Source organism: Octodon degus, unplaced genomic scaffold (genome assembly GCF_000260255.1).
Source record: "Octodon degus isolate 3935 unplaced genomic scaffold, OctDeg1.0 scaffold00098, whole genome shotgun sequence".
NCBI lineage: Eukaryota > Metazoa > Chordata > Mammalia > Rodentia > Octodontidae > Octodon > Octodon degus.
Window position 1 is genome coordinate 316076 of NW_004524674.1, and position 27474 is coordinate 343549.

The following is a 27474-nucleotide window of genomic DNA, read 5'->3' on the forward strand; positions in this document are numbered from 1 at the left end:
TGTGTCTGAGTCTCGCTGGTCAAAGGATCGAACGATTCTCCTAGAAGCCAAGAAACCCTTTGTGCCCCTCGGAAACGTTTGATTTTCCTTCACGCTGGAGTTCCTATGTCTGTCAAGTGCCTGGGCCTCTTGCCCTCCCTGCACCACTATCCGACTCAGTCAAGACTCGTAAAAACTACAACTGCCAGGGCACCTCGCGTAGAGGTCGGGCCTCCACGAGTCAGGTGACTCGAGTCAGGTGACAGCTGGCCCGCCTTCACACAAAGTCAGCCCAGCCCGGGGAATTCAGGTACTCTGAAACGGAATCTGGCGCGAGATTGCTGCATCTTGTGAGGTCGTCCCCGGATCCTGGGAAGATCTCAGGTGAGAACCAGCAGGACCCGGACAGCCTCTCCACGTTTCCCGGGTGGATCTCTGAGGCCCAGACACTGGCCTGGCACATCGGCGGGGCAACCTGCCACGCCTCCAGGTCCCCCCATGCCCCAGCCGCATTTGGGTTCCAGCACCTACCACTGATATGAAAGGCCTGGAAGAGGGTGAGCGAAGGCAGGGACACCGGGTTGTCAGGGTGGTGTGGGCGGCTGTATTCCAGTGTAGTTCGAGTCCCTTCCCGCCTCCTGCTCAGTTGCCGCCTGAATCTGGACTGGCAAGCACGCAGATTGTTTGAGAGAGGCTATTCTCTGAGTGGACCATTCCTGCAGAAACTATTGGCTTGTCCAAGCCTAGACTCCGAGACACTAAGCAAGGCTAGAGTCCCACCTTGCCCTCTGGAGTTCTCAGCTTGGAGAAAAGGAGAACACCTGGATCCCCTACTACCCTCTCAGTAAGATTGACAAAAATTAACTGCTTTGTAAGAGCTTGCCAAGTGCCTTTTGCACCGCTAGTAATCAGATTACAGCAGACATATAGTATTTCTTCAACGTTTTTATCCTTATCAACCCACCTCCTCTTGAGATTCTAATGCAGGTGATAAACTGTATTTGCTTGTGTGTTTTGGCCCTTATTGCTCATGTATAATAGTTTGAGAGCTACAGACCTTTGTAATATTTTAAGTTTTTCTTCACTTCTCTAAAAAAACAAGTTTAGCCCTTTTGAAAATGCATGTTTTACATTTCATCTCACTTATGGGGTAGTTACTGCCATCCCTGTTTCCCCATAAAAAAATTGAATTTTTTTTTTTTTTTTTTTTTTTTGTACCGGGAATTGAACTCATGACCTTGCGTCTGCCAGGCAGGTGCTTATGCTGCCTGAGCTTATCTCCCCAGCCCTGAAGTTACATTTAAAAAGCAACACGGGGGTCCCAGGCTTGAACCTGCATATTCTATCGCATATTCTGTCTGCAGAACACACAATCCTTTCTACATCTGTTAGTTCTCCGAGGAAGTTCCTGGTGGTGGGACAGAGGACAGGACTAACACAGATACATGGCAGAGGGGAGCTGTCACAAGAGACATCTCACTCAATTCATCCCAGAAGGGAACCATGGGAATGGGAGAAGCTCTTGAAACTGTTGTCTGAATGAGGCCTAGAAGATAGAGCTTACATTGGGAAGAAGGCCAAGCCAGGGGCTGGTGAGATGGCTCAGTGGTCTAAAGCACCTACCTAGAACAAGCTAAGCAAAGCACGGGGACCACGGTTCAATCCCCCAGCACCACATGCCAGCCAGCCCCACCCCCTGGTGGGCTGAGCTGGACACACACACACACACACACACACACACATAAATAAATAAATAAAATTTAAAAAAAAAAAAAAAAAAAGAAGGCCAAGCCGGACAGAGCTCACTGTCTGAAATACTGCTTTGATAGTGTAGGTTTCATTGACCCCTAGTTGTATATGGTCATCAGTCTCCTGTTTTGAAGAGTTTTACTCAACTTGTCTGTAAGCATCTATCTTTCCTAGGGTTTTTCTTTCAGGGTATCTCAGCCTGTGAAGGAGACTTTTGCTGAAGTAGCTGAAGAGGGAACAATTCAAGTTAGTGTTCACTTCCTCAGAGTGGCTTTACATAACCAACAGCTCTCTGAGCCAGTTTCCCCATATATCAAAAAAAGATAAGGCCTCTCTGGGTCCCCAGACAGAGCTCTAAGGACGTGGTGAAAAACCTGTGCAATCAGAAATGTGAAGTGAAAGTTCTTTGTGAGCTGTCCAGTTGCCATGGTTCCAGATGGCACATTGTCCACCTGGGGCTGAGCTGATTCAACCTTAACATGAAGTTCTCTTGCTGTTTGTTTTCCTCCTAGTTCTGAGAAATCAGGGAACATGATAAAGAATTGGCTGCTTATTTTTATCCTTTTTCCTCTGAAGCTCATAGAGAACTGTGGTAAGTTGTAAAATGGATCATCAACTCTGTAAAAAAGATATGGTGGCTGTTAGAATAAAAAACCCAAGTTTAGTTCAGTCCAGGCCACATGTCTGCTTGCTCCTCTGCCAGGGGTGGTAGGCCAGACCCAAGTTGGGGTTCCAGGAGCTTTAGATAGAGCTAATGATTCCACAAATAATTGGGGTCTTCTCTGCCCATGGGTCTCTATTACTTTTCCTATATCATCAAAGTCAACAGTTGATTCTTATTATCAGACTGTTTATCTTGTTCTCCAAGTCAAACTTTGGAGCAACAGCAAGCCAAGATAATATCTGTGAAGAACGGCTTATGTGTCTGCTCTGTAGACATCACCCAACGAGCTGTGGCTCTTAGGAAACACTGGGGAGGTGGATGAGGTGGCCACCTTGTGGTACCTGGTTCTGCGGAGGAGTCACCTGGCATCACCTTGTAAGAGAAGAAAACCTACCTTAAAGGAAGCCAGAGGGTGCCACACCTCAGCAGGACTCGTACCAGGGCACACAGAGCACAGCGTTTGCATATCCTTGTAGGAGGTCCCTTTCAAATCCTGTTTGTCCTTCCAGCAAGTCTCCCACTACCCAAAATATTTCTGGAATTTCTTCTATTGAAGAGCTTTCTGTTCAGCACTCCAGGGGTGCCAGACCCATTACAGCATTTTGATCATTAGCTTAACTATATGTGTTTAAAAAAGAAAAAAAATTCTTAAAATCTCTGACTAAAGAGCTCAAAGGAACCTGGTACAAACAATACAAATCCTGCACACATTCCTCAAGAGTCATGCACAGTGTGCTCTCCGCTGCCTTATACCGTTTTGATGATCTGGCCTCTTGAATCATTAAGAGAACAGCAGCCATCTGATTAGCTCTTCCAGATTTGTTAATTAGCAGTCATAGTACTTTGTAGTCACAGCTGTGGACAAGCAGTTTCTGAGAGAGGAAAGTTCCTTCTGCCCGTGGGGCACAGTGTTTCTCAGTAGGGATGCCAGAGCCTCACTGTCCCCTACCTGGCCATGCTCTCTGGAAATAAGGCCTGTGTGTGTGCAAGTGAGAGTTGTGTGCACGTGCAATTGTGCACATACATGGGCAAACACATCAAGGCTTCTTAGTAATGCTAATGGCTTACCCAAAGAGTAAAAGTATCCAGCTACCACAGCTCTAGTTAATTAGAAGGGAGACTGAGGCCTGGGTAGGGTAGAAGGCTTCCCCAAATTCACAGAGCTTGAAAGTAACAAAGCTGCGATCTCCGTAGGATCTCCACTCCCTTATATGACTGTCTTTCCTCAATGCCATTAGGAAAGATTAGTCGAAGTTACCATAATGTAAGTGACTGATTTTCTAACATCATTCAGATGTGTGTGTGTTCTCTTTGCTTTGGGAGTGATGATTAAGGGTTAGCAGTGACATGACTGGCCTCCAGCGGTTTTTCTTCTCTCGTGGGGGAAATCTAAGGCAGTTATGTGTGCAAGATACCATCTCTCTTGGAAACTTCAGTTTTCTTGTATCTAAGGTAGGAATAAAAATACCCACACCGTGTTGTAAGAATTACAAAATGGGAATAACACGACAGAGTAGCAGGGCTTAGGGTGCCAAGTGGGGACAATGCCAGTGAGTATGTTTAAAAAAATAAAACGGGTGGGGGAGATAGCTCAGTAGAGTAAGCGCTTGCCTGGCAAGTACAAAAGGCCTGAGTTCAATCCCCGGTTCCACCAAAAAAATAAAAAATAAAAATAAAAGACTCCCATTAAGGGAAACTTGGGATGCTCTCATCATAACTCATTGGTAATTCTGATATAGTTTATGGAGGCTCTTACCCCAGAGCAAACTTCAAAATGTGCTTTGTCAGGATATAATGTGAACTTCTAAACTGCCACCTATCTTGGACCAGAAATGTCATGCAGTTACAAATGGATGATAAAAATAGTAACTAACAATTATTTAGCACTCAGACCATGTGGAAAGCATGCCACAAACACAATGTCATAAATCTTCACAGTGATCCGATGAGATAGGTCTTATTGCCTCCATTTTCCAGATGAAGAAATGTCAGCTCAAAGAGGATCAGTACCTCACTCAGTGGCCACAGAGCTAGGAAGTATCACAGCTGCCGTGAAACTGTGTGACTTAAGAACCCAGTGTGTCAGTGACTGTCACACTGCTGTCTCACATGGTACTGAGGAGAAAATGGCCTCTGGTCTGGCACCTGGAAAGGGCTAACCTCTCCTTTAACATACAAAGACTGTGGAGATCTAAACACCGCAGCCACCATCCTAGCAGAGCCTAGGGATCCAAAGCTCTAAGTGGCTTCCTGGCATGACTTTGTACCCTTGTCCTGAGCAGTGGCTTGCTCTGAGACATGTATAGCAGGTGTGGTTCTGGGCTCTACTAAGAGTGAGCAGGCAGGGACAGCAATTCCTATACAAAGCCTCCAGCTGATACTAGAGTGTGGGCATGAAAGACAAGGACAGAGTGGCCCAGGTGTCTACATTTAAGGGAGGACTTGGCCTACTCTGAGTAGCTTGGCCTCTGTAAGGATCAGGGTGGGGATATCCTGCTCTGAGGGACCCAGCCACTCAAGAAGGGACCAGAAACCATGGACAAAGGGAAACTCAGCCCCAGGAATTGCAATCACATGTGTCAGGCTAGGACAAAGAAGGCAGCTCATATGTGGTCGGAGAGGCTCCACATAGCTCCACTGGCCCCGACAGTACAAGTCTCTGGCTGGCTGAGGGTCCTGGAAGTGTTTAGGCAGAGGAAGAAGGGTACCTAGGAAGGAGGACTGAGAAAAGGAATCAACATTGGAAGTTGGTAGGTAAAGGAAGTTCCCTGCCAACCTGAATATGCAAAATTGCAGCTCTCAGTTCTTTGTCTTCTGTCTTTGAGGGATTTGAGCAGAGGATACCTGGACCCAGCCTAGAATCTTTACTCCTACAAAGACTATCTTCATCATCAAAGTCGAACGCCTGCTTCCCCACATGGATACTCTTTTTCCGTCCTAGTCTAGATTCATGATTGTGACCCCATAGGCTTTGCCTAACCCTGAAGAGGATGAGGCAGAGGAGATGAGAAGATGTAGCACAGGGCATTGAGTACACCTAGGTTGGGGTGAGAAGTATGGGAATGTACCCCCAAAGTACAGAAAAATCACAAAGAGGTAGCTCAATTATGTTCTGTGACCAAGGTGTTCTAGGGTATTTTACCTCCCAAGATGGTGGCCATCTCCTCCTCCCCCGACCAGCTGGAAATTGAATACAGGAAAACAGGGCCCAGTGCATGCTGTTCATGTGCTCTGCAACTGAGCTATACCCTAGCCAGGTAGCGGTAAATCCATGGCACCCATGCTGCAGCAGGCAGCTCCTTGTATCATTGAAAGCTCTAAAATGTGCACTTTAAAACTCACTGATAAGTGGGTCCAACTGGCCCTTGCCAGTCCCCTATCAACATAGTTTCCTAAGACCCACTCAACCAAACCTGCTTCTTCCTTCTACCTGGATACCTATTTAGCTACTTATTCTAAGTTAACACCTTAATGCTGAGAAGAAATCCTTGAGAATAAAGTAATGGCATTCTTCATCATTCTCCAATCCCCGCCCCCATATATCCTCAGCCTCAGGAAGGAGATCCATGAGGATCTACCCATGGGGTGAGCTGGGTCAGCAAGGGAAGCTCCGAGACTCTTTAGCAATGTGTAAGCTGTGTTCTGTGCAGCTATGAAAAGGCCAGAAGCTGTTGGACCAGTTCTCCACCATTTTGTCCCCAGGAACAGAGGTGACCCCCATGGTGTCCATCTGAAGAAGTGGTTTCAGTCCACTGTGGACAACTCTCGATGCTCACTGGAATTCCTTTGGTCATTTTGAGCCCGTGGTTCTCAAACTATCTCTAAGCAACTTGCAGGTCCTCAAGTAGAGATGAGGCAGAGCTTCACCCTCTGTATCTGTCTCTCAGATGGGGAAGAAGCATAATGAAGCCCAGGTGTCCTGTCCCCTCAGAAGCTTCAAGCCCGTCCCTCTCTTCAACTAAGAAGTAGGATTACTAGTGAGTCAGAGCTCATGAGTTAAGATATCAGGCATTTTGTGCCCCTTTCTCCTCATGGTCCTCAGCTCTCTGATCTGATGACTCACATCATTGACTTGGGTCCTTCCAGAGTCAGCTGTCAGCCTCACTGTTCCTCCTGTTGTAAAGCTGGAAAATGGAAGCTCAGTCAACGTCAGCATTACCCTTGGGTAAGTTCCCCCCATTCTGTCTTCAGCCCCACTTCGACAGACCTGACAGCAATGTCAGGACTGACCACAACTTAGTCTGTTCATATTATGAACACAATGCTTGCCTTGTAGCTGTAGGACAAACCATAGAAACAGCACTGGCTCTAACCCCCAGCTACAGAGAAGCCATTCCCTTCCCAACTCCTGCCACCTCTGCACACCCACACTTAGTCAGGCATCCAAGTCATCCTCTTGCCTCAAAAGACTCCCCTTTCCAGAACCCTTGGGTGGTTTCCTAGTATCCTCTAAATTAACTCAAACTTCTAAGGCTACACCCAAAAGGCCTTTGTTTCCTTTAGTCAGATTCTGACTTTCACACCAAGACCTGCTCAGAGTTGACCCTCTCTGGGAGAGCCTGTCCACTCCCAGCTGTCTCATTTGTCACCCATAGTCTATACACTACCTTTTCATGTCCTTACCTCCTTACCTGAACAGACATCTACTCCTAACAAGGTCAGAACATGCCTTCCACCTCTGTACCTTTCTTTATTTTTTTTTCCCCTAGAAATGGGGATTGAACTCAGGCCCTTGCTCTTACCAGGCAAGTGTTTATTCTACTGAGCTATCTCCCTGGCCCCTCAGACCTACTGATTCAAAGTCATTTTGTTAGCAAGGTCCCCACATGGTTGGGAGAAATAAAGCCCCCACGTGAAATCCAGAGGATTGGTTGCAGTCTTGTCATGCTCCTCTTCCCCGCAGTAATCAGACTCTTGTCCTCCACAGGAAGCCATTAAATGAAACCTTGATGATCACTTTTGAAATCACATTTCAGTCAAAAAATATTACTATCCTTGAGCTCCCTGATGAAGTAAGTAATGAATCCTAACTGATGGGCAGGGAAATACTAGCAACAAAATGCATTTTAGTTAAAACCATGTATGTTTCTCAATAAAATAAAAGAAAGAAAGAAAATAATTTAAAAAAAAAAAACCAAAACACCTTGTGGCTTCCTCAGTTCCATTATTCTAGAAGCCTATGATTTAGATTTTGTCAGTCTCTTTGGCGATAAGCATTTTATGTCCTGTAATTTAAGGTGATATAGCTCAGCAGATTAAAGTGCCTGCAAGCAGGCGCAGGGGCCAGGGCTTTGATCCCTGGGCCTGCCATGCCGGCCCCACCCCCACAGTGCACTGAGAGGGTGACTGAGACTGGGCGTGGTGGCACATGCCTGTAATCCCAGCTCTTGGGAGGCTGTGAACAGGTGGATTACTACAAATCCAATCTGATAGTGAGACCCAGAACACCCTGTAGACCCTTCCCTAAAATACAAAAAGTTAAATAAATAAATACATAAATGTGATAGGAAGCCTGAGGCAGAAGTAATCATGAGAGACTGGGCGTGGTGGCACAGTCCTGTAATACCAGCACTTTGGAGGCTAAAAACAAGAGGATCACAACAAGTCCAATCTGTGTAGTGAGACCCTGTAGACTCTACGAAATACACTAAAAAAAAAAAAAAAAAAGTAATTATGAGCATGTAGTTCTTATTTTGTTTGATTTTTTTTAGACAGGACCTCACTATGTAGTTTAGCCTGGCCCTGAACTTAATTCCTTAACCAGGCTGTTCAAACTTGCAACAATCCTCCTCCTTCAGCCTCCTAAGTAGAAAAATATAATGATTTTCTAAAGTCTTGCTATTCAACAGCATTCATGGATTGATTAGCCACACTGGTTTTAGGATTAGGGTAGAACACTTACCTAGCCCTGGTCCATGAGTTGGAGTCACAGCACCACAAAAGAAAAAAAAAAAAGAAGGTTAGAAGCACAGATTTAGAGCTCTCATCCCAGACCTACTGATTCAAAGTCATTCTGCTAGCAGGGTCCCCAGATGATTGGGAGCTATGTTAGATTTTTAGGAAGCGCTGTTCTGAGACACCATTGGGTGGGTGTCATTTACAAAAACTAGTCAGACTACCTGAGTACTGTCTGTCCAACAGTGTAATTGTTCATAGCTCTGTGCACTTATCTTTGCGTATACCCTGCCCCCACCTTCCCTCGGATGTGAGCCCATGGTCAGTCAGCTAAAAAAGACATCAACAGGGAGGCAGCATTCAGGGCAAATGCTGGCTTTCAAAAACTGAGTACATGCTTGTAATCTCAGGCTGAAGCAGAAAAATCAGAAAGCTGTGGCCATCAGAGAAGTTTTGCAAGACCTTATCTCAAAAATTTTTACTTTTTTTTTTTTTTTTTTTTTTGTATTTTAAGGAAAAGTCTACAGGGTATTCAGGGTCTCACTACTAGATCAGACACGTAGTGATTCTCCTGTTTATAGCCTCCTAAGAAATGGGATTACAGGCGTGCGCCACCACGCCCAGTCTCAATTGCTAGCTCAGTGAGCCGCAGGGGTAGGATCGAACCCCAGGCCCCTGCACCTACTTGCAGGCGCTTTAATCCACTGAGCTATTTGGCTGGCCCTCTTCAAATTTTTTTAAAAAAAATAAAAAAGACTGGAGATATAACTCAGTGGTGAGCACTCTTGGATTCCATCCCCAGTACAAAAACAAAACAAAAACTCAGGATGAATAGCTTCTAAGGTCTACATAGAAACCAGTAGTCCAATCAGTGAGGCTGCCTAATGATATTGTGGCCTTCTTAGTTTGTGTGTACAGACATCTGTGATGTTCACACAGTTATGAAATCGCCTAATGGCACATGCCTCAGAGTATATCCTATTCTTAAGGGTCATGTGACTATACTTGAAGATGAAAGCAATTAGATCTTTTTTTTAATTATTTATTTATTTATTTTTACATTTATTTAGTGTGTGTGTGTGTGTGTGTGTGTGTGTGTGTGTGTAGCCAGCTCAGCCCACCAGGGGGCGGGGCTGGCTGGCATGTGGTGCTGGGAGATTGAACCGCGGTCCACTGTGCTTTGCTAAGCTTGTTCTAAGTAGGTGCTTTAGACCACTGAGCCATCTCTCCAGCCCCCAAGGCCATGTTTTGCTTTTTTTTTTCAGAACCAGGGATTGAACTCAGGCCCTTGCCCTTGCCAGGCAAGTGCTTATTCTACTGAGCTATCTCCCTGGCCCCCGATTAGATCTTTAATGTTCCCACCACAGAAAAAATGACAGATCTGTGAGCAGCTGGATGTGTTAAGTGTATGTTAGTTAGCTTGATTTAATCATATTGCAATGTATACATATATCAAAATATCACATTGTGTACTGTAAGTATATGCAATGTATTTTCAATATATCTGGGGAAGGCTAGCAGGAGAGCCAAGTAGGGATGAACCTAGGGCCCTGAGGCACATCCGGGCCCTCAGGGGTTGTGGCGGTGGACTGCAAATTAGTTCTGAGCACGACAGAAAGCAAACAGCAGTGAAACATGATCAGGCTCAAGAGTGTGGGAATCTGCAGGGCTGGGGTGTAGCCTAGTGGTAGAACACTTGTCTAGCCTACATGCAAGCCCCAGAAAATAGAGGGGAAGGAAAGAGGGAAGGAATAGGTGAAGGGAGGAAGGGGTTTGGGAATCTGTGATCTGACAAACTGCATTGGTGAGAGTTTCAGTCTCACCAGAGGGACCATGTACGAGAGGTGACATGTGCTCACCTCCACCCCCGTGAGCACCATATAATGTTGGTGCAGTGTCTCCCAGCTTCCCCAGGCCAGGGGTTCCAGGCCAGTGTGCAGTGCAGGGAGAGCAGTGGGCCTAACAGCAGGCCTGGCATGTGGCCCCCTGCAGCCTGCTTTAGCCACAGATCCAAACTCTGGGAGGAGCAGTTGCTAATCACTTAGCTTAGGACCAAACATCAAAGAGTATCCTCTTCTAAAAGCAAGTGAAACTCAAATATGTACAAAGCAAAGAAGCCTGCCACCAAAGCGCCGGGACTACAAAGTGAATCTGTGGTGTCAGGAGACTAGAGGGGTGGACCAGGGCTTCTGGGGTGTTGGAAATGTGTGTTTCTTGATCTGGGAATTAGATGCATTCAGTCTGTGGTTATTTCACCAAGCTGTGATGTATCTACTTTTTCAACTTTTTTTAGATAACCCACTTCTATAATTATAACTAACAAGCATACTTTGTATGCCAACAGATATATTAGTAAGTATAATTGAGCAAAAACATGAAAATTGTACATAATCTATACATGTGATGTTAATGGGTAATTAATATATACAGAGAACCATAATGATACTTAATACTTTTTGTTGCTACAATGGCTAAACAAAAAGATTTGGAGTAGCAATTACATTAAAAGCCTATTAGTATACTTAGTTCTTTTATGTGATAGTAATACTTCATACCCAGAAAAATGCATAAATCTTAAGAGTACAGATTTATGAGATTTGAGATCTATAAGTACTTTCTGTCACCTAGATTATGATAGAAAATGCATCCTTTATTTAGCATGTTTCTTCGCCTGTTTTCAGACCCTTGTCACCCAGTCAACTGTTAATTTGACCTTCTTTTTTTTCTTTTTTCATTTATGCATTTGGTACAGGGTCTCATTACACAGCTCAGACTCATAGTGATCCTCTTGTTTTCAGCCTTGCCAGCACTGGGATTACAGGTGTGTGCCACCACGCCCAGACTCAATCGCAGGCTCAGCACGCTCCGGGAGTGGGGCCAGCGCAGCATGTGGGACCAGGAATCAAACCCTGGTTCATGTACTTGCCAAAGCAGGCACTTACTCCAATGAGCTATCCCGCCAGTGCTTTGATTTTTTTTTTTTTTTTTTTTTTTTTTTTTTGGTGGGGGTGGTGTGCCATAGTTCTTTGATTTTTGTATTCAGCACATATGCTTTAGTTTAATTTTTTAAGAAAATTTAAAAAAAAAAAGAAAAAAGAAAATTTAATGGTGGGAGTCAAATAAGTCATCTGTGTAAGAATACTTCACAGGTACCTGATCCTACCTTTCAAGCTGTTGCCTGTCTCCACCCCATCCAGCTCTGACCTCCTGTTCCCTAACCAGAAGCCACTGGTTAGAATCTGGGTGTCAAGGGGTTGTCTAGAAGCCTGGCCAGTGAATCTAGGTAAAATACTTCAGCCTGGGGCTGGGGAGATGGCTCAGTGGAATAAGCGCTTCCCTGGCAAGCGCAAGGGCCTGAGTTCAATTCCCAGTTCAAAAAAAAAAAAAAAAAAAAAACAGACTGCAGTTTCCTCATTTGTAAACATGGCATTCATAACTTCTACCTAACCACTCTGTGGAGACTAAAAACAATAATATCAAGTATGAAATAAATGTCTGGGATTATACCTGGCAGGTAGAAAGCATTTGATAAGAGCCAGGGAAAATATTATCATTTCATTCTGCCTTGTTTTGGTAGATTTGGCTGTTTTCTCCCTGCCTAGCTCCAAATGGATTTACTAGGTACTGACAGATATGTAAATAACTTACAAGGAAACTGTTAAAAAGAAGAAAAAGTAAGGTGCTAGGAAAATAAAAGATCCCAAAGTGGGACCTGTCATCAAGCTGTGGCTTACAGGAGACAGATCAGAAAACAGGCTTTGTAGTAACCATTTTCCCCATCTGCCAGTGCCCCTGATTTCTGGTCCTAACACCAAAAAGACAGTGCCACAGGGTCCTCCTGCAGAAGGCAGTGGTGCTTAATAAGCCCCATCCTGGAGGGCCCTGCTGCATGGGCTAAGGGTGATCCCAGAGTGTTACACAGCGAGCACACAAACTGAACACTATGGGAGACAGTTTAGACATATTCCCACTCCCTGCTGTTCTGAGAGAATTTGAAAGTATCAGGAGGAATGATTGGGAGTTCATATGTGGCTGGGAGGCTTCCAGGTCCTTTCTTTTTTTTTTTTTTTTTTTCTTTTTTTGTATTTTAGGGAAGGGTCTATAGGGTGTTCAGTGTCTCACTACTAGATTGGACTCTTGATCTGCCAGTTTAGAGCCTCCCAAGAGCTGGGATTACAGGTGCACACCACCACACTCAGGCACAATTGCCCTCTCAGTGTGCCCTGGGGGTGGGCCAGCATGGCAGGCCCTGGGCTCGAACCCCAGGCCCCTGTGCCTGCTTGTAGGCACTTTAATCCGCTGAGCTATTTGTCTGGCCTCTCAGGTCCATTTTCCAAAAAATTTTTTTTTTTTTTTCCCAGTACTGGGATGGAACCCAGGATCTCTCATGTGCTAGGCAAGCAGCTGTCTTGCCACTGAGCTACAGCTCCAGCCAGGGCAAGGATTTTGATAAATATTGGGAGGAATATCGATAAAACCATTCTCTCAGGCAAATGTCTGGTATTTACACCTCCTCTGTTCTGTCCCTTGGCAGCCAGGCAGGACCTGAGGTAGACATCTTTCATAGATGTCAGGGAACCCAGTGATGAAGGAAATAGAAATACCGTGGTTGTCATTGTACAGTTGTGGTAGGAAATGTCCACAGCTTGCCATGTGCCAGGCTCTGTGCTACATAATTTACAAAGATCATGTTGCTCATAGCAACCCTGTAAGGAAATGCTTGTGTTATTTCTGCTTACAGATGAACACACTGAGGTCTGACTTGGAGTAACTTTCCTGAGATCACAAAGCTAGTGAGCAGAAGAATGCTATCTCACCTTCCCCTAGAGATTAGCCAGAGGGAGGACCCAAGGACTAGGCTACAGTGCTGCTCAGAAAGTCTCACGCAGGGCTGTACAGGGATTCCAGTTGGCTGGCCAACCCAGCATTTCTGCCTCCAGTTAGTGAGCTCTTAGAAAATAGAACCTTGTGTGCTGCGCCTCATTGCCTGGTTCACAAGTGGAGCCAGACCTTCAGTGGGGCCTTCAATAACTGTATGTGGCCTTCTAGTGAATTCAGTCTTCCTAACAGGTTGTAGTGCCTCCTGGAGTAACGGAGTCCTCTTTTCAAGTGACATCTCGAAATGTTGGCCAAGTGACCGTTTATCTGCGCAGAAATCATTCCAACCAGACAAGGTAACTGGGCCTCTGCACCCTCCCATGTGGACATTGAATGATGGGAAAGGAGGTTGCGATGGCACAGAAGTCCAGCCTGAGTTCACCCCATCCCCAAATCCTTTTCTAGCTCAAGGATCCTCTTCTTTGTCATCCGAAGTAACATCACGAGCATCATAAACCAAGTGATTGGCTGGATCTATTTTTTGGCCTGGTCCATCTCCTTCTATCCTCAGGTGATCAAGAACTGGAGACGAAAAAGGTAGGAATGGGTGGCTCAGAAGGGCAGTCGGTAGCATTGCCTCAGACCCACTCTGCTGTTTCCTTTGCTGCCCTTTCAGGAAAGCTGTCCTGATGAGAACACTGCCTCCAAAAGCTTAGGTAGGACTTCCAGGGCTGGGCACTTAGTCCGTTGCTCAGTCCAGCTTCTCCTAGGAAAGCAGCAGTATGAGACTTCTCAGCTAAGACTGGCTGGGTAGAAGAAAGGCCACCAGCCCTGGAAAACGTGTCTCATCATACACCTGCAGCCATGGAGACTAAGCATGCCCGCTGTGATCGTAGACCAAGTGAGAGTAGGCCTGGGGTTATATCTTTGTGAAGCAAGGACACAAGCTCTCTTGCTGTCACCCTGGCCATGTGGGCTTAGCAGAGAGCCAAGGAGGGAAATGCTGCCTCTCTGCAGGAGGCCTCTGCACCTCCCGGGCCAGGATGGAAGGACAAGGGTAAATCTCAGGAGCAAGGGAGGAAAGGTGAGAACCTGCTCTCAGGAAGACAGGGATTGGGTGGTATCACTTGTGGCATGGAGAGGAACCTAAAGACAGTGCTGTCCTTGTGACCAGCACAGCTCTCCTTCTCTGTGTGCCAGAGTATTCTGTCCTTTCCTGCTCCAGTCATCCCAGGCCTCACTCCTACCCTACTTCATCCCCTCTGCCCTCTGCAGTGTTGTTGGTCTGAGCTTCGATTTCTTGGCCCTGAACCTGATGGGCTTTGTGGCCTACAGTGTGTTCAACATCAGCCTCCTGTGGGTGCCCTACATCCAGGTATGGCACTGCCCTCCCCCGCACACACAGCCACCTAAGCCACTTGACAGCCAGGCTGCTCCTCACCTCCCAGCTTCTCCCCACCCACAACAGGAGCAGTTTCTCCTCAAATATCCCAACGGCGTGAACCCTGTGGAGAATAATGATGTCTTCTTCAGCCTGCATGCAGTCGCCCTTACCCTGATTGTCATCATACAGTGCTGCCTATATGAGGTGAGTGATGAGGCCTGAGCCAGTATCCACCCCCACCATGCCCTCATGCCACCCACCACTGCTACCTGCTGTCCCACCTAAGATCCTGACTCCTCAGAATGGGCATTTTCAGTCATTCAGCAACTGCTTCCTAGGCCTAGGCCATGGGCTGGGCCCTAAGCAGGGCAGGCACAAGGAATATACCCCCTTAACCCAAGCCCTCAAACTGCCCTCCAAGTCTGAAGTTAGGGACACGAGAAGCAGGCTGAAAACTGTGTGGAAGGGGACCCACAGACAGCCATGGAAGAGTGGAGCCAGAACCAAGCCAAGGAAGGAAATTGCCAGGAAAATGGTGCCTGTTGTCCAAGGGAGATAACGTTCCTGTAGTAAACAGGAAGGGTTGGGACAGAACTGTGGAGGCCAAGGGGCATTTGGGAGGACCTTTGTGCAGGTGGTGATGGCCAGGGCTCAGGGTGCCAGATGAGGAGCTACCTGCTGAGAGGTCAAGAGAAACCTGGCCTCAGTCTTATTGCTAGAGTCTCCACAGGGAGACCCCTAAGGCAACAGTTTTGCTTTCCTTTCCCTGTAGTTGTGCCACCTCCTTCAGGAGTTTTCTTCACTTTATGCAAGGCTGGGGGTATTGTGTGGCTTCCATCCTATAAACTTTCCAGGTCCTTATCCGTTTTCCGATACTCTGGTAAAGGAGGCCCACTTTGGAACCATTTCTGAAGAAAAGTTGGTGTGCAGATCAAATTCCAGATACTAACTCCATCCTTTCACTCGGCCTCCAGTGTTGGATCTCATAGCCCTGGCGCCCTGTGCTTCTCCAGAAAAAGCTATAGGAAGTAGACAGGAAGCAGGGACAGAAAGTAGACATGAGCCAGAGAAGCCAAGATGGGCAGCACAGGAAACCCTGAGAGTAAAAAGATGGGGTGGTGCTAAGGACAGGAGAGGCGTGACACCTTATCCATTCCGCCCATGGTCCAGGTGGAGCCCATGAATCTCTGGAATCTGTCCCCAACCCTGCCTTTCCTTGGACACTGCTAAGTGCAGGTGTCCTAAGTCCCCTTCGGCTCATCCCATACCCCTTCTTCTAAGCCCACTTAGTCCATCTATGGCCATTCCCTCCTGAGACCCTGCAGCAGCCTCTGGGCTGTGTGCAACCCTCCCCCTCCCCATCTCATCCTCAGCGAGGCAGCCAGCGCGTGTCACGGCCAGCCGTCGGCTTCCTGGTGCTCGCATCGCTCTTTGCCATCATCAACATGATTGTAGCTGCAGTCGGGGTAACCACATGGCTGCAGTTTCTCTTCTGCTTCTCCTACATCAAGCTCGCTGTCACGCTGATCAAGTACTTCCCACAGGTACTTCAGGGCTTTCCTGCACTTTCATATAGCTGGTAACATGAGAGAAAGTGAGAGGTACTCATCCTGGGGGCTACCAGGGGCCAGCTTTGGCCAGGGCAAAATGAGGACGGAAAGCTGCAGTACAGCTGGTGAGTGCTACTGTTTTACTTTTGACCACCCCTCGTTACCACAACAGCAGCAGGAAAATCTGAAAAGAGTAGATGGAAGGAACCTGAGCCCTGCACCCTGCAGCCACCTTATGGGAAGAGATGTTCTCCCTAGTTATCCATCAGCACCATCCTGTGAATCCTAATGGTTCTATCCATGTCTGGAGATGTTAACAGTTAAACACATCTTGGCCCAAGACAAGGGCTGGTATAAAGTAGCTGCCAATTGCTTAGTTCTCCCTGCAAATCTAGGGCTTCATTTAACTCATGTCTGATAGAGAACTCAGAAAGGGAGAGTGCTGGCCTGGAAAATGGCTAGAGCCTGAGGGAGACAGCCCCTAAGTTCAGTAGCCCCACAGGCCAGGCAGCTTGTGCAAGAGATTGGCTACTGAGCAGGACTGAGAATGCCGAAGCTGGGAACCTAGGGCTAGGTCCCAGGAGGGCTGGGATTCTGATGAGGGGACAGTCTCTGGGGAAGTGGCCTCCTGCACATAGGAAGCCTTAGGGCTGGGAACCAAGGGTGCAGCCACACTGGTGGGAGATACTAGAATTGGCTGGGTCTGGAGAGGTAGCAGCAAATATGCAAGAGGGTGGGAGAGAACAAGGACACAGCCCTGAATCCCACCAAAAAGACCAAGCCCTCCCTCCCAAGTGATAGGAAGAAAGCTGTAGGACCAAAGTATTGGAAGAGGAAAGTGAACCTCATCAGACCTAGGGAGCTCCAGCAGAGGTCATGGGGCCCTGTCATGGCCGGGATTCACACCAGCAAGTCTGGCTCCCAGGTTTGGGAGTGTACGCACAGTGCAGTGTAAGCTGAGTCCAGGGACAGCTTCGCTGGAGGTAAAAGGAAGAATCACTGGGAACCCATAGGGCATTGCCCACTGGGGAGGATGGAGAAGTTGGACAGGGCAGCATGCCTCACACCCACTGGGGTTGAGAGGTACCAGGATGGGAGGAGGAGGAAGAGGCAACTACGTTTGCCCTGCATTAAACCAAGGTCCTGGAACACCCAAATATTCTACTGGCTGAGGCGTTGTTGGATCCCAAAGGTCACCATGTCCTTTGGAACTGAGGCCCAAGCACATGAGTGGGAGGAATCAGAGCTACCCTTGTTCAGAGTAGTAGTCACAAGGCATAAGAGGCAGCCACCCACCCCCTCACTGCCCTCCGTCTGTCTGTCTGATCCAGGCCTACATGAACTTTTACTACAAAAGCACTGAGGGCTGGAGCATTGGTGGCGTGTTCCTGGACTTCACAGGGGGTATCTTCAGCCTCCTCCAGATGTTCCTTCAGTCCTTCAATAATGGTGAGTCAGCCAGACAGCTTCCCCGACCCAGTAAGTGGGGGCCAGGTTTGGGCAGGCCTAGGTCTCCCTCCAGCCTAGCCCAAGTCTGCCAGCGTAGGAATCCAAGCTAATCCCAAGCCCAAAAAAGAGACTCACCTAGAGGCTTCTGCAGCTAGAGGATGGACAGTTCCCTGGGCAAATGAGAACCCCCACCGCAGGCCCCACAATCCCACATGCTCCAGTTGCCTCAGGAGCTTCTCCCTAAAACTGAATTCTAATTCTGAATCCTCTCTGGCTGTTCACAGACCAGTGGACGTTGATCTTTGGAGATCCAACCAAGTTTGGCCTTGGCATCTTCAGCATCTTCTTCGATGTTGTCTTCTTCGTCCAGCACTTCTGTTTGTATGGAAAGAAACTGGGGTACGAGCAGCTGAACTAGCACCCAGAGGCCCAGTGTAAACAGCTGGGGCTGTGGCTCTGGTGGGGAAGGCTGTACCCCCCAAAGACCAGAGAAGTGGCTGGGATGCGGGCTCGTTCAGAGAAGCACTGTCTCGCTCAGGGCCAAATGCCTTAAATGCAGCCAACCTGCCTTTGCCCAGGGCCAGCCTTGGCCATGGAGGATCCTCGTTCTGGGAGACACCTGGCCACGCTCTGGGACTCACAGCCAGACCTCAGGCAGTCCCTCCCGACCTCCCCGGAGGTCCCAGCCCCTGCCAGGCCTTGTGGGCACGGCACCTGGCCCTCCTGCATCTTGATGCAGCATCTTTCTTTCCTTCAAGGCTTCAAGCAGCACACACAAGTCCTGACAGTCATCCCAGACAGATGCTGAGCCTGCAGCCGGAGGCCTTGCCTCAGCCAGCCAGTGTTTCTGGAAGCAACTTGCACGGCTGACCTTGCAGCCGAGCCGCAAGAGAACAGTGGTGCCTTGCTGCCACCGCTGTGTTCACTGAGAACAAGCAGTCAGGTGCGGTGCCAATGGCCGAGGGTCAAGGACTTTGGGTTAGTAGGCCTTGCAGTCTGTTCTGTGACAGTCACATCTGCTTATCTGACATAACTCTACTTCCATGACTGTGGTAATGGGTGCCCCGGGCCAGAGCCTGGTAAAGAGTATTCCTGAGCAGATGGCTCTGGCCAGTGTCATGCCCTGTGGATCTTTACCACAGTCAGATGATCACACTAACTCCTTTCAGGTTTTGGAGGGATGTTTTGGAAGTGACTTCTTTTTTGCCTACTCTCCTATCTCCACGTTCAGAGAGTCAGATGGGGCCCCATCCAAGCACCCACACTGCTCCTAACCCAGCACCTATAGAGCAGGACACCCTCTCTACCAGTCTGTGCCTTAGAGGTCCGTTAGTCCTGCCAAATGGTGACAGTAGCTCCCTAAGAGGGAGGGCAGGCCCCTTTCTTTTTTACCAGACCCCCAGATGAGACTCCAATTTTTTGGTTATTGAGGAGTCCCAGAGAACTTGAGACCCCACACAGTGCTTATGACCCAACCCTAGGCTCAGAGCTCCTTCTCTCCCACCCCAAGCTGCTGTCCTACAGCAGATGGATCCTGGATGTGCCTTGTACAGGACTTGAGCTTCAGTCTACTCTGTTACTCAAGACCAATGTAAGGGACTTGTATACTTTTGTAAAACTTGATTTTTCTTTCTGTACTCTGAGCATTTGCTGGATGCAGAAAGCAGGTATGCTGGCCTTCAAAACAAAGTCCTTGAGGCATAGGAGCCAGATTTGCTCACCTCTTGTAAAGGCAGACTTGGGGCTGTGGAATTCATTGACCTCAGGTGGCTTTATGCTGACCCTGCACTTCATGGGGGGAAGCCTACTGGGTAGTATAAAACACCTGCCCACTCAGGGCCACGTAGGGCTGTCAGGTATGTCTGCCAGTGCCAAGGCACAGCAGCTGCTCAAACTTCAGATACAAACAGGTTGCAGTGTTTAAGGACAAGATAGCAATGGAAGCAGGAGGAGTAACAGTCTTACTTTCCTGATTTTTTCCTGTGTCCCACGATAACAACCAACAAGGAATTTAAGGTGGTCTTTTTCTAGAGCAGATATTGCAGCTATAACAAGCCTACAGACCTATTTTGATTTCAGCTATCAACTCCTTTTTATAAAGTAAGTTATTGGGCACTATACTTTAAAAAATGGAAGACTTCACATTCTGGACTCTTCTTTACAAACTGATTTGGCAATGCTAGGCAGGTCCACAAGTGGCATCTTTCCAGCCCAGGCAGATGCTTTGTGGCTCCCCAACTGGCTAGCTCTTGGCCCTTGGAAACATCTGGAACTGTGTCCTTGACCTCTTAGCAGAATGTGCTTTTCCAAAACATGAACCCATGAGTGCCCAGCAGGCCTCTCAGGTAGCAACTGGAGCCGAGTTATATAAGGGAAGTTGGGTACACATAGGTGCTTTACCAAGACACCGCACTCCAGGGACTCCACCCCAACGCAGGGAAGGTTGCCCTTGGTGTGTAGATTGAGCCCTTGCTGAGGACACTGTTCCCAAAGCTGCTTTTTTGTATGCAGCGATGAGGTGGAATCCAGGGCTTCACGCTCACTAAACAAGCGCTCCATCTCTGAGCAACACCCTGGCCCCCACAGCCGCGTTCTTTAGGAGACCAAAGCATTTGTTTCAGTACACCTCCAAATCCCCTACCCCATACCTCAAAAGACTTCTGTGAATTCCAGCGTTGTTTATTAGGCACAAGATGTCAGGTGTTGGGCAGTGTGTCACTGCCCATTTCCACAGTAAAGTAAGGCTTATTCATGTGCTAAGAGTAGCTGCTCCCAGATGAGAATTAGTAAGCTAACTTCAAAAGTAGAATTGGCCTCTCCAAACAGTAAGATAAAAATGATTTGTATCAAAGTTGTGATTAAAAAAATACAAAAGTTAAACCCACAGGTATAGAGAAAAGTGGCGATCCTGAGAGCTGCCCAGAAATGCCAGCCTTGAGCCTCATTTAAATCCTGTAAGCAGGCAAACCCTGGGGAGGCCAGCACCCTCATGGGGATGAATGGGAGCCTGCCCGTTTCCATCCAGGTAAACCTTCATAGTGCCTCTGGCAGTGTGTGGGGCCAGCCCACACTGGGCCACATAGTGGGTGAAGTTTCGGGTACAGGCACCTCAGAGGTGACATGAGGGCAGGGCCAAGCCCTGTGGCCAGAGGCAAATCAGGAAGAATTGGTCCTACTGGCATTCCCCATCTTTGGCACTCTGAGAAAGTAGTGTTTCCTGTTAACATGGACACTGCAGCAGCCAGGCAATAGGGTCTGGGAGAGGAGCCTGTGGTCACTACAGACCAGCTATCACTCAGCTCCAGGCCCTTGTTTCCAATCTTCAGTGTCCCAGGGACACAGGGAGGTCCCAGAACCTTGGCCTGGGAGTGGGACTGAAAGAAGGCTGGCTCAGGCCTCTGGGATCAGCTGTTGCCCTTCTGATGCGGGATCCAGCATGCAGCAGAAACCAGGAGAAGCAGCAGGCAGCGTGGAAGTGGGGTCACTGTACAAGGAGATAGCAGGCACAAGTTGGGGACGATGGCTGGCTGCTAAGACAGCATGGACTGCTGCACTGCCTTCTGCAGCGACTGTCGTGTCACCAGCAGACGAACCACCTCTTCTGAGCGCTTGGTGAGCCGCTTCCGGGCTTGGTCATGTGTTACCATGGTCATGTCCCAGCCATTTACCTAGCCCAGGGAGAGAACATAGCCACCCTCAGCTTCTCCCTCTAGGATCTGGAAGCAGAGGGCTCTCAGGGAGGGGGACTTGGGACACTCAAACAGATCCCCCAGGCTGATATCTCAACCCTGGAGATGCCCTGTACCACACAGCCAAGGCACACAGGACAGAGCCAGCTTCCTCCAACACCAACATGGTTTCTAAAACAGCTTTGGTGAGTCCCTCCCCACCAGGAGGCCTGCCCCTTAACCCCAAGTGCTTCAGCCCCTCTTGCCCTATCTTTGCTTTCTTCCTTTGGGGCCCTTGTTACCTGCATGATCTTGTCTCCAATCTGCAGCCCAGCAATTTCAGCAGGGCCTCCTTCAGACACCCGGGTAACATAAATGCCCTGGAAAGAGGAAGCCTAGGTTAAGCCCTATGACCATCAGACTCGTTCCTCATCCACAGAGCAGAACTCAGCATAGTATACTCCCCGCTGTCCCTCTGTCTCTGTGCCCAGCACCCCAACCCCTCACATATGCTGCTGATACCCGCTGAGCCAAGACCACCAGAGTTACTGCTCCAGGGATGCTCCAGCTCATGCTAATGGCTGCCTCCTCCTAGGCTATCTGAACAGGCCTTCCTAGGACTCACAGAGGCCCACTCTTCACCTCCATCCCTACTTATTCCCACTGATCATTTATTAGACCTTTTTAGGATTGTCTTAGAAGGATGGGGTCTGCACCTTCCACAAGGCCCAGGAAGAAGGGACTCACCATCTCAGCTCTCTGTGTCCCATGGAGAGATACAGGACCCTAATCCCCTCACCTTATCTGTCTTGTCTTCAGAGAAGGGGTTCTGAGAGGGATCCTGGTCAATTCCACCTCCAATGCTGAACCCCAGAATTAAGTTCTCTCCTTGACGCAGCTTGTGAATTTCAACTCTTTGCTGGCAAAAAAAAAAAAAAAAAAAAAAAAAAAGCGGGGGGGGGGAGGTGGGAGAGTGAAGAAGAAATCTGGTCAGCCTCAGCTGCTGGATCAGCTCACAGCTATGCCATGGGGTGGGACCCAGGGCCCTCTGCAGGAATCCAGCTGGTCATCAGCCTGAGAGGTTGGGAAGTTGAGACTCAAAACTTGGCCACATGGACCTACCCACATATCTCTCTGCCTTCAATCTTTCCCCTGTTCTTTAACCTTGGTCAACATGTGGTCTGAGTCCTTCCTAGCCCAAGAGCTAGTGTCCTGTGACTTCTGTGGATGGGAGGTCCATCTTTCTCAGGAAGGATCACAGTGCAGGAGGAGCCAGGCTCTGAAAAGACATAGGCCCTTGCTGAGCCAGGTAACTGCTGAGCAGCCCCGTCAGAGGCAAGACAGGAGGCACTTGGGAAAAGGTCAAACCTGCCCAGAAGGGAGAAGGGCTGCTGGCCACAGGAAGGAGCGCAAAAGCTATGAATCCGCATTCATGAGACCAGTGAACAACAATGCAAGATGCACAAATGGAGGTGAGATCAGGGGAAAGTGTGAAGCTGAGACTGAGGCTGAACCAGGTCAGGAAGACCATGGGATGCAGGCCCCTGAGATGTGACCCACATGGAGGAGGGGGAGCTCCTGAAGCCATGCACCTAGCCGCCTGGCCTGGCTGAACACAGCCATCAGATGGGAATGCAAGGAGGGCACCATGTAGAGTTGGAGTGCCAGGAGTTATCTGCACAGGTGTCCAGAAGGGAGATCTGTGGAGCCAGAATTCAAAGGAAGAGCCAAAATGGTCTAACAGAGAAAATGTTAACTACATGGGAAAAAGTGGCATTGGAGAGGCAATCTCCCCCACCCCGCATAATTAAGCATGCTCCTGGTAAAGGACTTGGGGGGGGGCAGTTATTTGAGAGAGGATCAGGAAACACAATTCCCAGGGCTCAGCCCAAAGGTGTGAGCTCAGGCCTGCTGCAACATACACTAGCATGCCCACCCCCAAGGTCAGAAAAGACAGCCCATCACTGAGTTGCTGAGGTAAGTCAAACAGTACAGCGGCAGTTTCTGGATTCTCACTTGCTCTTCCTCTTTTCCAGCTAAGGAGTAAACTTAAACTCTTCTCACTAGGTAACGCGGGATCTGGAAAAGCCAGGCTGGTATAGGCAGGGTGAAACTTAGGACAGCTGTCAGCTGGTCTGGCAATGTTTCCTCCTAGCTCAAGCCTGAACTGGTGGGGCTCTAACCTCATCTCACATGCCACCTTTATCAGTGGTTTCTTTGCTCCCGCCCTGCTGACTGTAGAAACTCTTTAGCACACCCATCTGAGATGCCACCTTCAATCCCTGGGGCTCCAGGGCTAGGAATTTCACTTAACCCACTGCCTGCCAGGCAGGCATATCTTCTCATTTTCCAGGACCTCTGAGGAGCTGGGCCAGGCATCTGGGTCCATAACGAGGGCTTCCTTTATGAATCTGGCATGCCCAGACTCAGTTTGCCACAAGGCTGGCCTCCAAGCCCCATCAGGTTGTGGCACTGGCATCTATCGCAGTTGCCTATTGTTAGCACTCCATAACCAAGGCCAACCAAGAAGGTGGCTATAGAGCTGGGTTCATCCCTAAAGGGCTATGTAGGCCTCAGGTGCGAGGCTTGCGACTTGAACTTTGCCCAAAGGGCTGGGTAGGTATTCAGGAGAAGTTCGGAAACGAATCAGGCCAGTTGTATGAGTATTCGCTGTGAACCCGACAACGCTTGCGTCCCTGCAGCGATTGGGTCTCTGGGAAGAGGCTAGACGATAGGGGGAAAGGTGCTCCTATCGCAGGCTGCAGCCAGCTCCACCCCCCAAATCTCCCTCCATTGGGCTGCAGCGGCGGCTGGAGCAGAGGAAGCGCTTCCTCATTCCAGAGGCTGCGACTCACCAACGTTGGGGCCGGCGCCCGCCCCCCGCGGCTACTCAGCTGGGGACTTAGAGGCCCGGGACGGGGGTGCTTTCCCAGACTTCCGCAGCCGAGGCCTTTCTCCTTCGCCCTCCCCTCCCCGGCTGCCTGAGAGGAGTCCACCTGGCGGCGACAGTACGCTGGGTCTGGCCTCTGCCCAGGTCTCGATAGACTGTTAGATCCCAGGCCTCTGAATCGTAGCTAGACGAGGCTGCAGCACAACTCCGGCAAAGACCAGAACTCTGGCCGCCAGTTTGCATGCAGGACCCTTGAGTTGGATGTTTTATCAATCTGTCTATGTGTCAGTTTGCCACTTTGCAAGCCAAGACGAGAGGGAGCACGCGCAAGCACACTCACCACCACAGCGGTGACCGGCTGGCCTGGGATGTAGGACATCTCGATCCAAATACCGCAGACAGTAATATTCGGTGAAGCCCGCAGCGAAAATGACCGCGACCGCGCCCTCGCTGGTTAACAAAGGCAGCCCGGCTTGGTCCGCCCCCTCATGAATAACTAACAAATCTCTAGCCAATCAGCGATCGGAGCGCTGTTCGGCTTTCAGAAGTGCCGATGTGTGCGTAAAGAAGCGGGAGGAGGTGGAGCAAACCGGTGGCGCAGGCGCCGGGGGCGGGGCGGTGGGTCTGCGCATGCGCATTCCAATACCTCCCAGCAGCCTTCACAAAAAGATGGCGCCGCGGGAATCTCTACCGCTACCGGTGTGAGGGAACGCCGAGTGACTGTCTGTCCCCGTGTTTCAGGTAACTGCGAAACCCTAGCCAAGGAATGTAGACGTTGTGCCGACCCCCGGATGACCCAAGCTCTCAGGTTTCTTGGCGTCCTTTGAAGATCCGAGCAGTGGTGCTGGGTTTGGGAAGGCCTCTAGGGGGGAGGGGGAGGGGTGAACCCAATTCCCCAACATCGGGTGCCACTTGTAACTCGGTTTTCTCCACAGTCCTGCGTCGTCCCCCAAGAAGGCAGAGGTTGAGGCCTGGTAGATGAGATGGCCGCGGTGGTGGCCAAGCGGGAAGGGCCGCCGTTCATCAGCGAGGCAGCCGTGAGGGGCAACGCCGCGGTCCTGGATTATTGCCGCACCTCGGTGTCAGCGCTGTCGGGGGCCACGGCCGGCATCCTTGGCCTCACCGGCCTCTACGGCTTCATCTTTTACCTGCTTGCCTCCATCCTGCTGTCCCTGCTCCTAATTCTCAAGGCGGGAAGGAGGTGGAACAAATATTTTAAATCACGAAGACCTCTCTTTACGGGAGGCCTCATCGGAGGTCTCTTCACCTACGTCTTGTTCTGGACATTCCTCTATGGCATGGTGCACGTCTACTGAAATGAGGGCAGGGGTGACTTTTTAAGGAAAAACAAAAAACAGATTGGGAAGACTGTCGTCAGAAGTTAACACCGTGTAGACTTAGTTTTTAAATTGCTGAATTTGCTGTTTGTTCTGTAATCTTATAACTTATATCTGAAGGCAGAGAGCTTGTAATATTCTTCAGATTAAATGAAGTGTGAGACACTTTGTGGAGTTCTTTCCCGCCTTAATGCATAGTCGGCCATAGTTGCAGGGTCGCTGGCATTGGACTCCTGGAGGGCAGGCACTGGGCCATAGCCTGTAACTTCCCTGCATTACACTTCAGCCCGCCAGAGAGGGGTCACCAGGGCTTACAGAAGGAGAGAACTTCCTGTTAGCATCGTAAGAACTGATGTAATAATGTTCCTTACATGCCAGGCATTGTGCCTTGTGCTTTTTATACCCACTGTCTCATTTAATTCTTGCAATAACTATGGAAATGTTACTATTAATCTCTGCTGATGAGGAAACGGGCTCAGAGAGGTAAAGTACTGCCAGAGGTGGCTCAGCTAGGAAGAAAAGCAGGATTCAGATGCAGGTCTCTTAATTCTTGCTGAGCCAGCCAGACATGGAGGCATATGGCCATCAGTCCTAGCACTTAAAAGGAGGACTTCGAGTTTTAGGCCAGCCTAGGCTTCCTGGTGGGACGCTGGCTCAAAAAATAATTTACTTCAGTACTGGCAGAGTACCTTTTCACAGCCCAGTTTTCCAGCTGACCACTACTAGGTATTAGTGGAATGGGTTTTGTTTCACCTGGTCATATCTAGTTGTCTCCCATAAGAAAAAATAAATTCAAGCTATTTTTCTAAAATATACTGTGTGAAAAATAGGTTATTGGATTTAAGTTTGGGGCTTGTTGGTATAAATCCCTCTCCCTGTGCTAATCCATGATCCTTTTCTTACCGGGAAGATTATCTTATAATGAAATATGTATGTTGAATTGAGAAATAAATATTGTATTAGTTATGAACATGTTGCTTATGAAATCTATAATCTGGGCAAATTAACCATTACTCAATTTTACAAGTATTTAAATTAAGGTAAATGCTGTGGAGAGTGCACAGAACAGTCCAGGTTGGGAATGGAGGTCAAAGGTTGCTTTAAAGAAATGACCTATCTGGGAACTGAAGGCTGATAACAGCCAAGTAAAGTGTAGGGAAGATACTACTTGATGAAAGCATGTGGAAGGGCCACCATGCAGGGAAGAATGTGGCCTGTTATCTGGAGAGGAAGAGGCCAGGATGTTGACATGGGCCAGAGAATACAGTCCCTAGTAGGGAGTTTTGCCTTCATCCTGTGAGCAACTGCAGGAAGCCTTTGGAAGTTTTTGCCAGGCGTAATGTGATCAGATTAGGATTTTGAAGAAAACAAACAGGTATAATGGCATATAACTCTAATCCCAGCATTCAGGATGCTGAAGCAAGAAGATTGCTGTGAGTTAGAGGCCAACCTCGGCTAAACAGGTCAAGGCCAGCCTGAACTGCATAGTGAGACCTTGTCCCAAAAAACGTTTTAAAAAATAAAATTTTAAATTGGCAAGGGATCTGAGAGCTTGAACCGAAGTCTCATTCATTGCATACTGTATGTGGCTTGTACCCACTAATGGAAATGGATCTGGGACCCAGCCCTAAATGCCATTTTTGGTTCTGGACAATTTTTGTACTTTAGGCCGTAAAGAACCCAAGGCCACAGCTCTGCCTCCTGTTATAGGCCTTTCTGTGTTGTCCACTTAAAAATCTTCACGATTTGCACACCAGTCCTCTCTTACTCTTCCCTGAGTAAAAAAGGGAGTTTGTTCCGGAAACAGAGACTTGCTGGTATAGGGAGGAGAGGAGGGAGGGTCAGTGGGGAGCTGATTTATTTAGGTTGACCTCATTTCCCTATTGGGGAGTAAGTTCATTGGAAATGTTGCACTGCACTGAGTATCTTCACATTTATAAGTGAGAAGAGTTTTAGAGAATTTATCAGTTGAGGACAGAAGATAATTCTAACTGCCTTCCAGAGTTAGATAATGTAACAGCAGAATGAAAAGGACCAATTTTATCAGTATCTTCATAATTCCTTGTTGATTTATTTATTTATTTATTTATT

The 27474-nt window shown here is 48.6% G+C and overlaps 4 protein-coding genes across 9 annotated transcripts in view; 2 read left to right on the top strand and 2 right to left on the bottom strand.

Moving 5' to 3' along the window:
• The first annotated feature begins 23 nt into the window (after positions 1 to 23).
• On the top strand, positions 24 to 24933 carry Ctns (cystinosin, lysosomal cystine transporter). Of its 6 annotated transcripts, none has more exons than XM_023723232.1 (12): positions 24 to 363; positions 2241 to 2320; positions 6479 to 6557; positions 7320 to 7404; positions 13358 to 13461; positions 13571 to 13702; positions 14381 to 14480; positions 14574 to 14693; positions 15863 to 16033; positions 17371 to 17488; positions 17773 to 17887; positions 18247 to 19093. In XM_023723232.1, the coding sequence occupies exons 2-12, from the start codon at positions 2260 to 2262 to the stop codon at positions 18356 to 18358; spliced, it is 1197 nt and encodes a 398-aa protein (XP_023579000.1). In that variant the 5' UTR covers positions 24 to 363; positions 2241 to 2259; the 3' UTR covers positions 18359 to 19093. The 6 variants fall into 6 exon arrangements, with proteins under 6 accessions (XP_023579000.1, XP_004638340.2, XP_023578996.1 ...); XM_004638283.2 differs by lacking the exon at positions 18247 to 19093 and adding an exon at positions 24788 to 24933 and having other exon boundaries at positions 25 to 363; XM_023723228.1 differs by having other exon boundaries at positions 25 to 363; positions 17773 to 19093.
• On the bottom strand, positions 20162 to 24490 carry Tax1bp3 (Tax1 binding protein 3). The gene is made up of 4 exons (XM_004638284.2): positions 24387 to 24490; positions 21956 to 22075; positions 21459 to 21536; positions 20162 to 21156 (listed from the first exon to the last, which is right to left on the bottom strand). Exons 1-4 carry the CDS (start codon positions 24423 to 24425, stop codon positions 21019 to 21021), a joined length of 375 nt encoding a protein of 124 aa, XP_004638341.1. The 5' UTR covers positions 24426 to 24490; the 3' UTR covers positions 20162 to 21018.
• Positions 24676 to 25548, top strand: Emc6 (ER membrane protein complex subunit 6). Its single transcript, XM_004638286.3, has 2 exons — positions 24676 to 24787; positions 24982 to 25548. Exon 2 carries the CDS (start codon positions 25030 to 25032, stop codon positions 25360 to 25362), a length of 333 nt encoding a protein of 110 aa, XP_004638343.1. The 5' UTR covers positions 24676 to 24787; positions 24982 to 25029; the 3' UTR covers positions 25363 to 25548.
• A 999-nt stretch (positions 25549 to 26547) lies between these two features.
• The window catches only part of P2rx5 (purinergic receptor P2X 5), a 36308-nt gene continuing 35381 nt past the window's right edge, over positions 26548 to 27474 (bottom strand). The window contains exon 11 of the mRNA XM_004638498.3: positions 26548 to 26604. Within this exon, the coding sequence (XP_004638555.2) occupies positions 26548 to 26604 (57 nt within the window). The remainder of the gene's footprint in view (positions 26605 to 27474) is intronic.

What these genes read in the sequence shown, in the direction of transcription:
- Ctns (XM_023723232.1), top strand. Translation starts at nt 2,260, where the DNA reads ATGATAAAGAATTGGCTGCTTATTTTTATCCTTTTTCCTCTGAAGCTC. An exon ending in TCCTTGAGCTCCCTGATGAA is followed by an intron (nt 7,405 to 13,357) that starts GTAAGTAATGAA and finishes TCTTCCTAACAG; the next exon opens with GTTGTAGTGCCTCCTGGAGT. An exon ending in TTGTATGGAAAGAAACTGGG is followed by an intron (nt 17,888 to 18,246) that starts GTACGAGCAGCT and finishes CTTTCCTTCAAG; the next exon opens with GCTTCAAGCAGCACACACAA.
- Tax1bp3 (XM_004638284.2), bottom strand. Translation starts at nt 24,425, where the DNA reads ATGTCCTACATCCCAGGCCAGCCGGTCACCGCTGTGGTG. An exon ending in AGCCGGTCACCGCTGTGGTG is followed by an intron (nt 22,076 to 24,386) that starts GTGAGTGTGCTT and finishes TTTTTTTGCCAG; the next exon opens with CAAAGAGTTGAAATTCACAA. An exon ending in CTGAAGACAAGACAGATAAG is followed by an intron (nt 21,537 to 21,955) that starts GTGAGGGGATTA and finishes TCCTCTTTCCAG; the next exon opens with GGCATTTATGTTACCCGGGT.
- Emc6 (XM_004638286.3), top strand. Translation starts at nt 25,030, where the DNA reads ATGGCCGCGGTGGTGGCCAAGCGGGAAGGGCCGCCGTTCATCAGCGAG.